Source organism: Vicia villosa, linkage group LG2, assembly GCF_029867415.1.
Source record: "Vicia villosa cultivar HV-30 ecotype Madison, WI linkage group LG2, Vvil1.0, whole genome shotgun sequence".
In the NCBI taxonomy this organism is placed as follows: domain Eukaryota; kingdom Viridiplantae; phylum Streptophyta; class Magnoliopsida; order Fabales; family Fabaceae; genus Vicia; species Vicia villosa.
This window is the reverse complement of record NC_081181.1, coordinates 214651510-214668225: the sequence shown is the minus strand read 5'-3', so window position 1 is coordinate 214668225 and position 16716 is coordinate 214651510. Positions and strand designations below refer to the sequence as shown.

General features: G+C 37.0%; 1 protein-coding gene across 1 annotated transcript; it reads left to right on the top strand.

Annotated features, from left to right (window-relative positions):
- Nucleotides 1-12631: 12631 nt before the first annotated feature.
- LOC131651292 (uncharacterized) lies at nucleotides 12632-15943 on the top strand. The gene is made up of 5 exons (XM_058920961.1): nucleotides 12632-13290; nucleotides 13426-14393; nucleotides 14497-15253; nucleotides 15344-15715; nucleotides 15766-15943. The coding sequence occupies exons 1-5, from the start codon at nucleotides 12632-12634 to the stop codon at nucleotides 15941-15943; spliced, it is 2934 nt and encodes a 977-aa protein (XP_058776944.1).
- Nucleotides 15944-16716: the final 773 nt, after the last annotated feature.

Sequence of the window (16716 nt, the reverse complement as noted above, 5' to 3'; positions counted from 1 at the left end):
ACCGCCAGGTTTCTCTTTCCAATGCAGGATGCTTGCCATTGGTCAGTCAAACCCTTTTAACAAATCTCTCTCCGTCCCATTGGTGGAAACGCAAGGCAGTGGGCCCGTTCTGACTTTTCTTTTAATTCCCCACTAACTTTTTTTCTTTTATTTATTTTGTTTGATGGATAAGATTAACAACTAACCTTGCGTAGCTTAATTGGATCTCAGTGCGTGCATGTGTCCTATAGAACCTGGGTTCGATCCCAGGTACGTTCAATATTTTTTCTGAATTTACTTGCCAGCAGATTAGGTGCTTGCGTGATATAAGGACCCATGGTAGACCTCCAAATTGCCGCCAGTAGATCTCTAGTGGCACCGATCCAACGTCCCAAACGTGATGCCCCACCGTAGACTCTCATGGACCAGTAGCACCAGATCCAAATTCCAGGTTTTTAGATTATTTTTATATTTATCTATATGATTTTTTTTTTACTCTTTTCCTTTTTATTATGTTTACAAATCCTTTTTAAATCAAACTTTTTTTTAATAAAATGAATTAATTTAGCTTTTAGGATTAATATCTAATTTAGGGTATTTTTACAATAATTTCAATTTAATTTAATAATTTCAATTAACTTAATAATTAGGTTTTATTTTGGTAGTAACTTTTAAACTTAGATTTTTATCTCACTTATTTTTGAACATCAATTTGTTCCCAATCCTCGCGATCTTCTTCCTTATCCCATATTCTATGATTGGCGCATGGTTGTTTATTTAATTTTGCTATTGATTTAATTATTTAAATTCTGCTATTTAATTTCTATCTTTATTTAATTTCTCTCTATTATTTAAACTATGTCATTTATTTATTTTCCGTCATTTACATCCTAGAATATGTATAGGTTGCAAGTAAATTTTTCATGTAATAGTAATTAGGGCCTTTATTTTTCGCACTTTTACTTTCCATCTCCCCCGGTTTTTATCATGTACTCCCCCTTCCCGAAGCTTTGTAATAGCGTAGAATATTTACTTTCCGCATTTTATTCTTCTAAATGATATATAACTGCGTGGTTAGTAAATTAGGGAGTGGCAACTAATAATTGAACGTAACTCACAAACTGCAAAGATAAATATTCGAACTGAACTCACGTGATTGGTGCACACACTCACCTTTAGGGTACCTCTCTTGTTGCCTGTTTCCTTCAATTTCGATCAAGTAGTCAAGTCCCTCGGGTGTAGGGATACCTTAGCACATGCTGCCTACAAATTCAAATCATCATAGTCCCTCGGAATAAAAGATCATAGTCCCTCGGAATAAAAGATCATAGTCCCTTCGAGTTGCCTACGAATAAAGTGATCTCGTCCCTCGATGTTGCCTCGATAAATGATGATAGTCCCTTTGAATGCTAAGGTATCCTTACTGTTGCCTTAATGACTATTTTGTCTTTCCCGAAAGACTACTTACCTCTTCATGGTGAGGACAGTTTTATGGCAAAAGATTATTCTCGATGACCCGATACTTCCAATGAAAGAACTACCTACCCTTCTTATTGAAGGATAGAAAAACACTTAGAAAGGGGGGGTTTGAATAAGTGTAGCTTTAAAAACTTGACCGATAAAAATAAATTGCACAGTTACTTTTATCCTGGTTCGTTGTTAACTAAACTACTCCAGTCCACCCCCGCAGAGATGATTTACCTCAACTGAGGATTTAATCCACTAATCGCACGGATTACAATGGTTCTCCACTTAGTCAGCAACTAAGTCTTCCAGAGTCTTCTGATCACACACTGATCACTCCAGGAACAACTGCTTAGATACCCTCTAAGACTTTCTAGAGTATTCTGATCCACACGATCACTCTAGTTACAACCTGCTTAGATAACCTCTAAGACTTCCTAGAGTATTCTGATCCACACGATCACTCTAGTTCCTTACAACTTAATGTAATCAAATCTAAGAGTATTACAATTGCTTCTTAAAAGCTATAATCACAAACTGTGATATTTCTCTTATCGTTTAAGCTTATTCTCACTAATATATTACAACAGCAATGTAGTGAGCTTTGATGAAGATGAAGATTCTGAGCTTTGAATAGAACAGTGTTTCAGCAAGTTAATATGAGTTGTTTTGTTCAGAATCGTTAACCTTGCTTCTCATCAGAACTTCATATTTATAGGCGTTGGAGAAGATGACCGTTGAGTGCATTTAATGCTTTGCGTGTTCCGTACAGCATCGCATTTAATGTTATACGCTTTTGTCAACTACCTCGAGCCTTGTTCACGCTGTGTCTACTGACGTTGCCTTTAATAGCTTCTAACGTTCCTTTTGTCAGTCAGCGTAGCCTGCCACATGTACTTCCTTCTGATCTGATGTTTGTGAATACAACGTTTGAATATCATCAGAGTCAAACAGCTTGGTGCAAAGCATCTTCTGATCTTCTGACCTTGAAGTGCTTTTGTGCGTGATACCATCAGAACTTCAGTGCTTCTGATCTCATGTTCTTCTGATGCTTCCATAGACCCATGTTCTGATTCTGCTTCGACCATCTTCTGATGTCTTGCCAGACCATGTTCTGATGTTGCATGCTGAACCCTTTGAGACAAAGCTTCTGAGCGCTGAATTATGCATACTCTTTATATATTTCCTGAAAAGGAAATTGCATTGGATTATAGTACCATATTATCTTAAGCAAAATTCATATTATTGTTATCATCAAAACTAAGATAATTGATCAGAACAAATCTTGTTCTAACAATCTCCCCCTTTTTGATGATGACAAAAACATATATAAATGATATGAATTTGCGATCAGAAAGAGCAGTCGGCAAAAGACAAATTACACAGCTATAGCATAAGCATGTGAATATGTCTCCCCCTGAGATTAACAATCTCCCCCTGAGATAAATAATCTCCCCCTGAAATAAATACTCGAAGAACTTTAATAAAAGACTTCCCTGATTATTTCGGTAGAGACGATCACATAAGCTTCTGTCTTCAGAGAATTCATAGCTTCTGACTTCTGCTTCCATTGGACAGCTTCAGAACTTGAATTTCTTTAGATCCCTAGAACACTCATAGCTTCTGATTCCTGCTTCCATTTAGGACAGCTTCAGAACTTGAATTTCTTTGATCATCAGAACATTCACAACTTCTGATTCCTGCTTCCATCTAGGACAGCTTCAGAACTTGAATTTCTTTGATCTTCAGAACATTCACAGCTTCTGATTTCTGCTTCCATTTAGGACAGCTTCAGAACTTGAGTTTTCTGGATCTTTAGAACATTCACAGCTTCTGATTTCTGCTTCCCTCGGATAGCTTCAGAGCTTTGAATTTCTACCAACATCACTTCATGCTAGATTTGTATCAGAACATTGTTGAATGTACCAGAGCATCATCAGAGCATCTCTACATCCTGAAATGTTACAGAACAAAAACTAAACGACAAAAGTCAGCATGAACGAGTCAGAACATAAAATGTATATTAGAACACATGATATGTATCAGAGCCATATAGGCTAAAATAATGTATCAGAGCAAATAGAATTTTGTCAGAGCAAATAGACAAATATGGATCAAATTCTATTATCAGTGCTTCTGATTCTGAAGCTTGACAGCACTCAGCTTGCTTCAGTTTCCATAAGCTTATTCTTTTTACAGAATAACGCTTCTTATGGTTTTGCTTCTTGTGTGCTTTGAAGATTCTCTTCACTTCTTTATACCTGCAAAACACTTAAACCATATAGAACTTGCAGTTCTTGTTAGTAAAAGCAACTGATTAAATCAAATCATTTATCACATATTTCTCCCCCTTTTTGTCATATCATCAAAAAACAGAAAAGATTCAGAGACAAACAAAAAGAAACACACGAAGGAAGAAGATGATTTCATTGAAGTTCAAACATCAGGTACAGAAGTACATGAAGATAAGTAAGATCAGATGCACAAAAACAGATGCAACGAAAAGAAAGAAACAACACAGACTCAATCTAAGATGGCCCTAGCCTTGACAGGATCTTGGCCAGCATCTCTTGAACCTCATTGTTGTGTCCATATTGCCTCACCATGAAAGCTCTAAACTCAGCATTGAGTGAGCTTTGCTCATCCTGTCTCTTCTGAATTTCTTCCAGAGTCCTTGCAAGACGAGAAGATTCATCAGAAGAAGCTTCACCGCTTTCAACCACAGGAATAGCAACTTGATCTGTAGCTTCCATGGATAGATCATTTGCAGGGATTTCCTCAACAGGATCTGATTCAGCAACATGATCTTCAACATCTGCTTCTTGCATAGAAGCATCTCCATATTCTGCAGCAGGAATTTCCGAGTCTCCATTCTCAAGTGCCTGAAGAATGGCAGCTAGATTCCTGGGAGCATAAGGACCTTCAACTTCTGGTGGGTCAACAACTTTTGGAATGACCAAGCTTGGGTCTTTCTCAGAAGGGTTTTCCCTCAGATAGTTAAAGAGAGTCTTGAAGTCTCCGAGCAGAACAGGATAATCAGGAATAAAGATAACAATATCCCTGCATGGATTTGCTTCCATTTCAGCAGCCAGTCTTAATTGTTCCATCTCATCCAAGAAGGGCTTCTCTTCCAACAGATGTCTTCCTTTGAGACTAGCAAACCAGAAGTCTTCATAATTCCTCAGAATTCCACGAGGCCGTGGGGCAGCAGCTACACAGGCTTCCTGAAGTTCTAAAAACAGAGCATCTGATTCTCTGCGAAAGATCCTCCAGAAGTTCCGCATAGCAACATCATTCAATCCAGAACTTTCAGCAATTCTGAGAGTATCAAAGATACTTCTGAGATTCCTCTTTATTTTTTCAAAAACTACACCAATAGGGTATACAGGGCGGAATTTTATTTGGGTTTTTGAAAAGGCAGGGTTGGAAGTGAAGTACGGATGAGGTTCTCTATCCAACCTATAAGAAGATTCTGCTTCAGTATCAGAATCTAACACTACCACTTCAGCTTCAGGACGAGGCTTGGGAGTGTAGTTGCAATCACGGAGCAGCTGCTCATGTGATGCAGAGGTTGGAAGAGGAGAATCACAAAGGTTGTTTTGAGAGGTGGAGGGAGTATGTTCAAAGGTGGCATTGGGAGAAGGTTGAGATGGAAAGAGAGTTTGAAGGGGTGGTATATCCAGAACAGGATTGATGGTAGGTGGAGAGGAAGGAATGGTTATAGGAGAAGATGGGGGTGTAAGAACATGGACAAAAACAGGTGATTCTGATGTGGCTTTTTCTGGTTCAGGTGTAGGGACAACCTCTATTGGTGCAACTTCTGAACGAACAGCAGGAGCAGAATCAGGTTCAGAAATGCATATACCTTTGGAACCTCTCAGAAAAGCTTTGGCCACATCCTCAGTCTTCTTTTGCTTCTTACTCTTCGGCTCTTCAATAATCTTTGCTTTGCCGCTAGAGATTTCTTTCCTTCTGACATATGTCAGAACTTCTGATTGATTCTCAGCCTCTTGAGAGACATTTTCTTCATGAGACTCTTGAAGAATCATCTTCCTTTTTCTTGTTTTCTTCTTCTCAACAGCTTCTTTCCCTTTCTTCTCAAACTCATCAGAGACAGACTTAGCAACCTTTGCAATGACCTCTTTAGAAACATCTTGTTTCTTAGAGACAGCAGAAGGATAATCATGCTTTCTTTTAGTCCTTTCTTCCTTCTACTTATTTATTTTCATTGGAGCACCTTTCTCTTGATTTTTGAGATATTTATTTTCTTCTTGTGATAACAGATACCTAGTTCTGACTACAGGTACCTCACAGATGAAGAAAGTTTCAAACTCAGCAAGAACAGGTGCTCTTCTGATTCTTGTATCAGCAAGAGGTTGGGGAGTCTTACTGATAGCCTTAATTACTTTCATCTTCTTCAAAGTGAATGCATTCAGACAAGCCCCAGATGTGACAGCAAGGTCTTTCACAATACCTTCAGATTCCAAGCTTTCAACAATCTTTGAATGCACCAAAAGATTTGAAATAATCCTTCCAAAAGGAATGATTGTTCCACCTTTTTCTCTGAAAGCGTTTCTGGAATCCTTTACTGCTTTCCACAAATGGTTGAAGATGATGTAGATCGCATCAACCTTCTTCTTAGTGGCAATGCAATAAAGAATATACCTTTGCTCATTATTGATGAAATCCGAGGCATGTGTTCCTTTCCTATGGTAGAAACACCCAAGAAGGATCTTTGTCCAGATTTTGTAGACATCTCTCAAATCCTTGACGCTTTTTGTTTTCTTGACATTTGGATAGAGAGTGGATAGAACATCTTCCCAATCTGCCCTTTGATCAATCTCAAGAGCCCCTTCAGGGTTTTTCAGATCAAACATCACTCTTAGGATGTTTTCAGTAATAACAACAAACTTTCCATGGACGAAAGAAAGTATTGATTTTGGAGCAACCACAGCATGTGCCCAGAACTCCTTGACAAGATCCGGATAAACTGGGCCAACGAACTCAGCAAACAACGAGGTCCATCCTTGAAAGATGATGTCTTCTTTAAGATGAAATTCATGTTCTTCAAGGTTGTCAAAATCAACAATAAGTTCACATAGAACTTCTAATTTGTCCTTGGGAATAGAGCATGCAACAACAGGAGTAAGTTGCAAAATTTCTTCTTGGAGATGGTGAGGAACAGATGTATCAACATTTTGGGATGAGAAGGCAGCCATGGATGCAGAATGAACAAAAGACGAACAAGAAAAGAAAACTGGGTTTTCGATTAGGGTTTTAGAAAACGGCTAAGAACTTTTCAAACGAGAGAATGCAAGAAGAAAGAGAGACAAGGGAGCGAAAAAGATATATGATATGATTTGAAAAGAATATAAGGAGACGAATATAAAATAGAGAATGAAAAAGAATAAATAAACAAAATGAATAGTTTCAGAATCAAAAGAAATCATTTTCATTAAATGACGAGTGACGTGAGGAGAGAGATCGTGGTAAAAGAAATGATTTAAAGCAGTTACCTAGGTCGGCGTCTTTTCAACTGCACGCTTTGTACACATCATACAGACACGTGTGCATCATCAGAGAGTAGCAGACCGCTGTAAATAGAATATACTTTACGCGTACAAATTTTGATTGCTGCTTCTGAGTTGATCAAATTTCTCTTCTGGAAACACTCCTTCTGAAGTATGCTGATGTAAATCTGAATGATCTTCTGATCCATTACTTCTGATATACACAGCTTCTGGAGATTCACTTCTTTGTTCTGCAGCTTCTGATAAGACAAAACTGTATCTGCAGAAATTCTTAAGCTGCTTTGTTTCATCAGAAACAAGTTTATCATCAAACCAGATATTTATTGATTCATCCACAATCAATGTTTCAATATTGTATATTCTGTAGCATTTAGAGCATTCAGAATAATCAAGAACGAAACACCATTGCATTAGAAACAAACAAAACGGATGGTTCTAAGACTAATAAACTTTCTTTTCTGATCTCCTACGAACATAGTTTCTTCAACAGATTTAAGTACCAGAACTTGGAAGACAGTCCTTCTTCCCTTCAAGTGTTGAGACCAACTTGAGTCCAGGTGACATGACATGTTGACTTTTATCTTCTTTGTCGCCAAGAGAATCTGCAAAAGAAATAGTCTTTTTCTTTGGTACCCACATCTTCTTGGGTCCTTTCTTGTTAGTTCTCCTCAAGTTCTGATTGAACTTGGGTTTAACATTGTAAGCAGAAGGAGGAACAGCATGATAATTCTTAATATGAGTTTCATGATATTTCCTAGGTTGTGTCACATGCTTTTTGGTGTGTGTTATGTGAACACTTTGAGCATGTGAAGTGTGCCTAATATCATGGGAGTAGCCATACTTGAACTGATCATACAATGGCTTGTAAGTGATTTTCATTTTATCAACAGGTTCAAGTTTGTATGGGGTTTCACCCTCAAAACCAATGCCGACTCTATTGTTTCCAGACACAGCATATATCATAGAAGCTAGCTGACTTCTGCCAATACTTCTAGATAAGAACTTCCTGAAACTTAAATCATATTCTTTCAGAATATGGTTTAGACTAGGAGTGGATTTTTCTGAATCAGAAGGAGATCCAACATTATTGGATAATTTTAAAAGTTTTTCTTTTAATTCAGAATTTTCCAACTCAAGCTTCTTCGTTTCAAATTCAAATAGCTTTTTCAGCTTTTTGTATTTGAGACTAATCTGAGACTTGAATTCCATAAGTTCTGTTAGACTGGAAACTAACTCATCTCTAGTAAGTTCAGAAAATACCTCTTCAGAATCTGATTCTGATGTAGATTCTGATCCGTCATCTTCTGTCGCCATCAGCGCACAGTTAGCCTGCTCATCTTCAGAGTCTGAATCATCTTCTGACTCATCCCAGGTTGCCATAAGACCTTTCTTCTTATGAAACTTCTTCTTGGGATTTTCCTTCTGAAGTTTTGGACATTCATTCTTGAAGTGTCCAGGCTCATTGCATTCATAGCACATGACCTTCTTCTTGTCAATTCTTCTGTCATCAGAAGATTCTCCATGTTCAAATTTCTTTGAACTTCTGACGCCTCTGAACTTCCTTTGCTTGTTCTTCCAGAGTTGATTTAGCCTTCTGAAGATCAAGGACAGTTCATCTTCTTCTTCAGATTCTGATTCTTCAGGATCTTCTTCTCTAGCCTGAAAAGCGTTAGTGCATTTCTTGATATTGGATTTTAATGCAATAGACTTACCTTTCTTTTGAGGCTCGTTTGCATCCAATTCAATTTCATGACTCCTCAGGGCACTGATCATCTCTTCCAAAGAGACTTCATTTAGATTCTTCGCAATCTTAAATGCAGTCACCATAGGACCCCATCTTCTGGGTAAGCTTCTGATGATCTTCTTTACGTGATCAGCCTTGGTGTATCCCTTGTCAAGAACTCTCAATCCAGCAGTAAGAGTTTGAAATCTTGAAAACATCTTTTCAATGTCTTCATCATCCTCCATCTTGAAGGCTTCATACTTCTGGATTAAAGCGAGAGCTTTAGTCTCCTTGACTTGAGCATTTCCTTCATGAGTCATTTTCAAGGACTCATATATGTCATAGGCCGTTTCCCTGTTAGATATCTTCTCATACTCAGCATGAGAGATAGCATTCAGCAAAACAGTTCTGCATTTATGATGATTCCTGAAAAGCTTCTTCTGATCATCGCTCATTTCTTGCCTTGTCAGCTTTACGCCACTGGCATTTACCGGATGTTTGTAACCATCCATCAGAAGATCCCATAGATCACCATCTAGACCAAGAAAGTAACTTTCCAGTTTATCTTTCCAGTATTCAAAGTTTTCACCATCAAATACCGGCGGTCTAGTATAACCATTGTTACCGTTGTGTTGCTCAGCAGAGCCAGATGTAGATGTAGACTTTGCAGTTTCATAAGCCATCTTTTACTGAAGCGTTTTTCTCTTCCTGAATCTTTTCTAAACACGGTTAAGTGCTTGCACCTTAGAACCAGGCTCTGATACCAATTGAAGGATAGAAAAACACTTAGAAAGGGGGGGGTTTGAATAAGTGTAGCTTTAAAAACTTGACCGATAAAAATAAATTGCACAGTTACTTTTATCCTGGTTCGTTGTTAACTAAACTACTCCAGTCCACCCCCGCAGAGATGATTTACCTCAACTGAGGATTTAATCCACTAATCGCACGGATTACAATGGTTCTCCACTTAGTCAGCAACTAAGTCTTCCAGAGTCTTCTGATCACACACTGATCACTCCAGGAACAACTGCTTAGATACCCTCTAAGACTTTCTAGAGTATTCTGATCCACACGATCACTCTAGTTACAACCTGCTTAGATAACCTCTAAGACTTCCTAGAGTATTCTGATCCACACGATCACTCTAGTTCCTTACAACTTAATGTAATCAAATCTAAGAGTATTACAATTGCTTCTTAAAAGCTATAATCACAAACTGTGATATTTCTCTTATCGTTTAAGCTTATTCTCACTAATATATTACAACAGCAATGTAGTGAGCTTTGATAAAGATGAAGATTTTGAGCTTTGAATAGAACAGTGTTTCAGCAAGTTAATATGAGTTGTTTTGTTCAGAATCGTTAACCTTGCTTCTCATCAGAACTTCATATTTATAGGCGTTGGAGAAGATGACCGTTGAGTGCATTTAATGCTTTGCGTGTTCCGTACAGCATCGCATTTAATGTTATACGCTTTTGTCAACTACCTCGAGCCTTGTTCACGCTGTGTCTACTGACGTTGCCTTTAATAGCTTCTAACGTTCCTTTTGTCAGTCAGCGTAGCCTGCCACATGTACTTCCTTCTGATCTGATGTTTGTGAATACAACGTTTGAATATCATCAGAGTCAAACAGCTTGGTGCAAAGCATCTTCTGATCTTCTGACCTTGAAGTGCTTTTGTGCGTGATACCATCAGAACTTCAGTGCTTCTGATCTCATGTTCTTCTGATGCTTCCATAGACCCATGTTCTGATTCTGCTTCGACTATCTTCTGATGTCTTGCCAGACCATGTTCTGATGTTGCATGCTGAACCCTTTGAGACAAAGCTTCTGAGCGCTGAATTATGCATACTCTTTATATATTTCCTGAAAAGGAAATTGCATTGGATTAGAGTACCATATTATCTTAAGCAAAATTCATATTATTGTTATCATCAAAACTAAGATAATTGATCAGAACAAATCTTGTTCTAACACTTATGGTATGGATAGACCCTTTCAAACGAAAGACTTAAAGAACACGAAAGATAAATTTAGGGTAGGTAGCTATTAATTGCTTGCTCACTTCAAACAAATTCAAAATACTTTTCACACCTCCTTTCAAAACAATTTCAAAACAAGGCTACGCTTATTTACAAGCTAAAGTCCTTAATGAAATCTTTTTACTATTCACACACGACACTCTTTCAAATTCAAACAAACAAGTGAGCTAAGCAATTAAGAGCCCATGGATAACCATGGATGCGAAGGGTGCATTACACCTCCCCTTTGTATAACTGTTGAAAGTATTTTTGGGTAAATATTTTCGGTAATATATCGTATCCACAGGGATTGGTTAATATCACTGCCGTTCTATAGTTGTGTATTTTGAGTTAGGAAAATTGAGTTGGTTTGTTTTATGATTCTAATAATATCAAAAGTAAACAATAAATTAAAAGCGAGTAATGAACTTTTGTTAACGAGTAGAGAAATATGTTGAACCTTAGGGTTCATCAACCTATTCCTATACAATTATTACTTAATTCACAATTGAACAATCTTTTAAATCATTATCTTCACTTATCCTCAAATAAGATTCCATGTCTGCAAATCAAATTAGATAACTTTTACCGGTATGAGATTCGATCTCTCCAAATATCAATAACGATAATAGTAATTAAGAACGATAATTATGAAAACCCACTTACAATTCCATCTCTGCAAATTGCAATTGAATCAATATAGTAACCTAGGGCAAAAGTTAAATCCTTTCTTTCGATCAAAGATTCAACGATAATTTAAGAATAAAAACAAGATTTCTTATTGATAATGAATTCAAATAATTGTTCACAGGAATTAATTAATGGTATTGTATATTCATAGGTTAACTACTACCTTAGATTCAACAAGAGGGGTTTAGCTCTCCATAGACACGAAGAACACACAAAGATTAATGGAAGAATTCATCTTCATCAAAGGAATGTCTTCACTTGATAGAGAATTGGTCTTCAATTGATAATTGTGGCTGCACCTTCAGATTCCTCTCCTAATTTCGCTCTTCCCAAAGTTCTTTTTCTCTTGGAAGCTAGGGCTTTTAAATAGAAGTTTTGGGCTTTTAACGCCGAGGCCGCGGCGCGGCATCGGACTGGCGCGGCGCGCTTCAAAACAGAGATATTTTCGCGGCGCGCTCTAGGACTCTCGCGGCGCGCTCTTTGCAATTTCCATCTTTTTCTTTTGCCTTTGAGACTTCCAGCTCTCTTTCCTTCTCATGTTCTTCTCAAGCTTCAATTCAGCTCTAAACCTGCAACAATAACACCCACAAGTGATTCGATTTGCTTTACGCACGAACTAAACTTGTTCAGTTCAATTCTTAATAAAAACCTATGGATTTATCACAATTTGCATTAGTTTAGAGAAGAAATCACTTATATTAACACATGAATTTACCATTAATTTACTCCTAACAATAACCTACCCCCCGAACTCAAAATCTTTCAAAGGTCTTTCCTGTTCTTTTTGCCTTTCCAATTGGATAAAATAAAAGTCGGTGGCGACTCATGCTATCCGCAACATTTCATAAAGTCAGTTCACCGTATTACACGGTGTTTTCCTTTTTAAATTTTAAATTAACACACATAAATTTTGAGAGCAAAATTACAACTCAACACAGTTAGTTATAAACTTCCCAATCAAAGTTATTATCCAACACTAAATTAGTTATAAATTTTCAAAAATAATTACAACAATACACCATCTCATTCATGTTTAAAAGTCTCTCAATTCTAATAAATTTCTTCAAGTCATCAAATCTTTCAATACACCATCTCATTCATGAAATAATTTTATTAGAAATAATGTCTACACCCCCGCATTTTGGACAAATATTTAATGTCAGTTGTAGGCGTCATAATGATTTAATGATTTAATTATTTATGCATTAATTTCGGAACATAGATATGGATCGTAGTTGGATGAGAGCTAATCGATTAAGTGATGAGTACGAACATGGAGTGATGGAATTTCTAGAGTTTGCTGAAAGTAATGCTAAAAAAGATTTCCATCCTCCTAAAAGTAATGCTGAAGATAGCCACCCTACGCTTTTTCTCTGTCCATGTGTTCGTTGTGCAAATAGAGAATCAAAGCTTAGTAAGAAAGAAATCATGGATCATCTAATTTGTCAAGGGATTTGTCAAAGTTATACACAATGGATATGGCACGGTGAAGTGGTAGCAAATTCAAATGTGTCCCAAAAAGATAATGTTAGTGTAGAAATGGATGATCGTCTGAAAGACATGATGTGTGAGATTGAACAAGATTCATTTAAGAGGGCACGTGCGTATGATAGCTTATGCAATGACAAGGATACACCTTTGTACCCGGGATGCACAAATTTTACACGTTTGTCAGCCGTGTTAAAATTATTTAATCGGAAGGCAATTAACGGGTGGACTGACAAAAGTTTTGCCGAATTACTTCAACTGTTGACACAAATGCTTCCAGAAGGTAACATACTGCCAAGTCGTTATTACGAGGCTAAGAAAATATTGTGTCCGATGGGTTTGGAGTATGAAAAGATACATGCATGTCCTAATGATTGCATATTATACAGAAAAGAGTATGTAAACTATAACCATTGTCCAAAGTGCAAGGCGTCACGCTACAAAAAGAGACATGGTGAATCTAGTGATGATTAGGAGGTCAAAAAGGTTCCTCCTGCGAAAGTGGTATGGTACCTACCAATAATTTCAAGGTTTAAGAGATTATTCGCTAATGCAAACGATGCAAAGAATCTTAGATGGCATGCAGAAGAAAGAAAATGTGATGGACAAATCCGCCATGCAGCTGATTCTTTGCAATGGAAGAAAATTGATTATTTGTTTCCAAATTTTGGCAAAGAGTCGAGAAACCTTAGACTTGGACTTGCTACTGATGGAATGAATCCGTTTGGTAATCTAAATACTAACCATTCTTCTTGGCCTGTTCTTCTAATGATTTACAACCTATCTCCTAGGTTGTCCATGAAGCGTAAATATATTATGTTATCCATGATGATTTCGGGCCCAAAACAACCAGAAAATGACATAGATGTTTATCTAAGTCCACTGATCGATGATTTAAAAGTGTTGTGGGAGGAAGGGGTGGATGTTTTCGATGCGCATTCTGGTGAACAGTTCAATATGTGTGCCATGTTGTTTTGCACCATCAACGATTTTCTGGCATATGGCAATTTGTCTGGGTATAAAGTTAAAGGGCATAAAGCGTGTCCTATATGTGAAAAAGACACATGTTACCATCAGCTTGAAAAAGGAAAGAAGACTGTTTATCTCGGGCATCGAAAATTTCTAAATCGTTATCATCCATATCGTAGATTACCGGACCACTTTCAATGGGGAACAAGAGCATGGTGTTGCTCCAAAGCCCTTAACTGGAGAGGAAGTTTATCAACGACAACAGGACATTACTGCTGTCTTTGGAAAGTACCAAAAGCGGCCCATTGTGAAAAATATATGGAAAAGAGGTCGGTTTTCTTCGATCTTCCATATTGGTCTAGTCTTGAGGTAAGACATTGTATTGATGTGATGCACGTGGAGAAAAATGTATGTGATAGTGTAATCGGAACACTTCTCAACATTCAAGGCAAGACAATGGATGGTATTAATACTCGTCTAGATTTGGGCGTGATGGGTATACGAGAAGAGCTAACTCCACAATATATAGGTACCAACTATTTTTTTCAAATGAAGCTATCCTTACCTTTTGATATTAAAATAACATGTTCATAACTTTACTTGTTGAAATTCTTGATGATAACATTATGTAGGTAACAAGACGTATCTGCCTCCTGCCTGCTACACTTTATCGAAAAAAGAGAAAACAAGTTTTTGTGAGTGTTTAGAAAGTATCAAAGTGCCGCATGGTTACTCATCAAATGTCAAGAGGCTTGTATCAGTTAAAGATCTCAAATTAGTTGGCTTAAAATCTCATGACTGTCATGTCTTAATGCAACAACTACTACCAGTGGCTATTCGTGGGATATTGCCTAAAAATGTTAGGAAGACTATAACTAGGTTGTGCCTGTTTTTCAATGCAATTTGTTGCAAATCTATTGATCCATTAAAGTTAGAAGATTTGGAAAATGAGGCTGCAGTTATCTTGTGCCAATTAGAGATGTTTTTTCCTCCTTCATTTTTTGACATTATGGTTCACTTGATTGTTCATCTAGTAAGGGAAATTAGATTATATGGTCCAATTTTTTTACGGTGGATGTATCCAATAGAGCGATACATGAAGATCCTAAAAGGTTATACCAAGAAACCACGTCGTCCGGAAGCATCGATTATTGAGAGGTACATTGCAGAAGAAGCAATTGAGTTTTGTTCTAATTATTTGTCGGAAGTGAATGCTGTAGGGGTTCCCAAGTCTCGTCATGATGGAAGATGTGAGGGTGTGGGTACACAAGGTTTAAAGATCAAGAGCTTAAGTATTGATGTGGTTGTTCAAGCGCATCTGTATATATTGAATAACACGGATGAAGTTCAACCTTACTTATCTGCTCACAAAAGCATCATAAAGAAAAAGTACCCCAAGATGAGTGAAAGAGGGTTGTTAAAATAGCATAATAAGAGTTTCTCTGAGTGGTTTAAAGAAAAAATTGTTGGTGATGATAGTGCTTCAAAAACAATTAAGTGGTTGTCCTATGAGCCTAAATGTAACATATTAACTTGGAGTGGATACGATATTAATACATCTTCCTTTTATACAAAGGCAAAGGATGACCGTAGTACCACGCAAAATAGTGGGGTTATGATTGTGGCCGAGTCCATGCACTTCTCTAGTGCTAAAGATAAAAACCCGGTTATGGCATCTACGCCCTACTTTGGGGTGATTGAAGATATTTGGGAAGTTGATTATGTTGTGTTTAAAGTTCCTATATTTAAATGCAAATGGGTTGATATTAATAGTGGTGTAAGAATTGATGAATTTGGAGTTACACTGGTTGATCTTAACAATTTAGCTTATGCGGACGACCTTTCATCATGGCATCTCAAGCAAAACAAGTTTTTTATGTCACGGGTCCTTCTAATAAAAGGTGGTCAGTTGTTCTACAAGGAAAGGTGCATGATAGTGATGAAAATCAAGATGCGAATCTTGATATTTCAGAAACTCCTCCTTTCTCAACAAATGTGCCTACCTTCATTGAAGAAGATGTAGAGGATGATGTGCATGCTATTCGCATAGATCATGAAGAAGGGATATGGGAGAACTAGTAAGGTGTTTTATAAGTTATTTTGTGCCTAATTTTATGTGTCATCATTTTTATCTTGTGCTTAATTTTATGTCTAATTGTTTTTATCTTGTGTTTAATTTGATTTCTAATTATTTTTATTTTGTTTAAACAAATACATGGCTGATTCAACCGACAAGTCCTCTTCAACTGGTAATCCTAATAAAAAAGGAGTTAGAGGTCCAACTTTGATGAAAAAAATTGACAAAGTTCATCAATCGGGTGAAAAGCTACAGGTCGAGTTTGATCAAAGAACCTATGAATGTACTGGTGTTGGTAAAAATGATGCAACTTTTAAGAGTTATATAGCATCTCTTACTCGACAGAGATATTGTATTTTGAAAGATGAGTGGAAAGACATAGATAATGGGATAAAAGACGCTATATGGTTTGATGTTCAGGTATTTTAAATTCAACACTTTATTATATTTTATAACCACGTATATACTAACAACATATGCCATATATTGCATGTGTAGGCTCATTTCACTATTCCAGATTGGTGTGTTAAAGACAAGGATGGTAAAATCAAGGATCCGTTGAAGAAGGAATGGATTAAATATACAGGAGAGAGATGGAGAGGTTTTAAGACACAACTCTCTGACGAATATGTTAATAATCCCAAAAACGATCTCGCTCCTGCACATGTTAGGTATCCATATATTAAAAAAGAAGTATGGGAAGAGTTTCTGAAGTCTCAAGATACCTCCGAATTTAAGGTTAGTAGGAGTTATATTTGATTTTTTAATTTTTTTT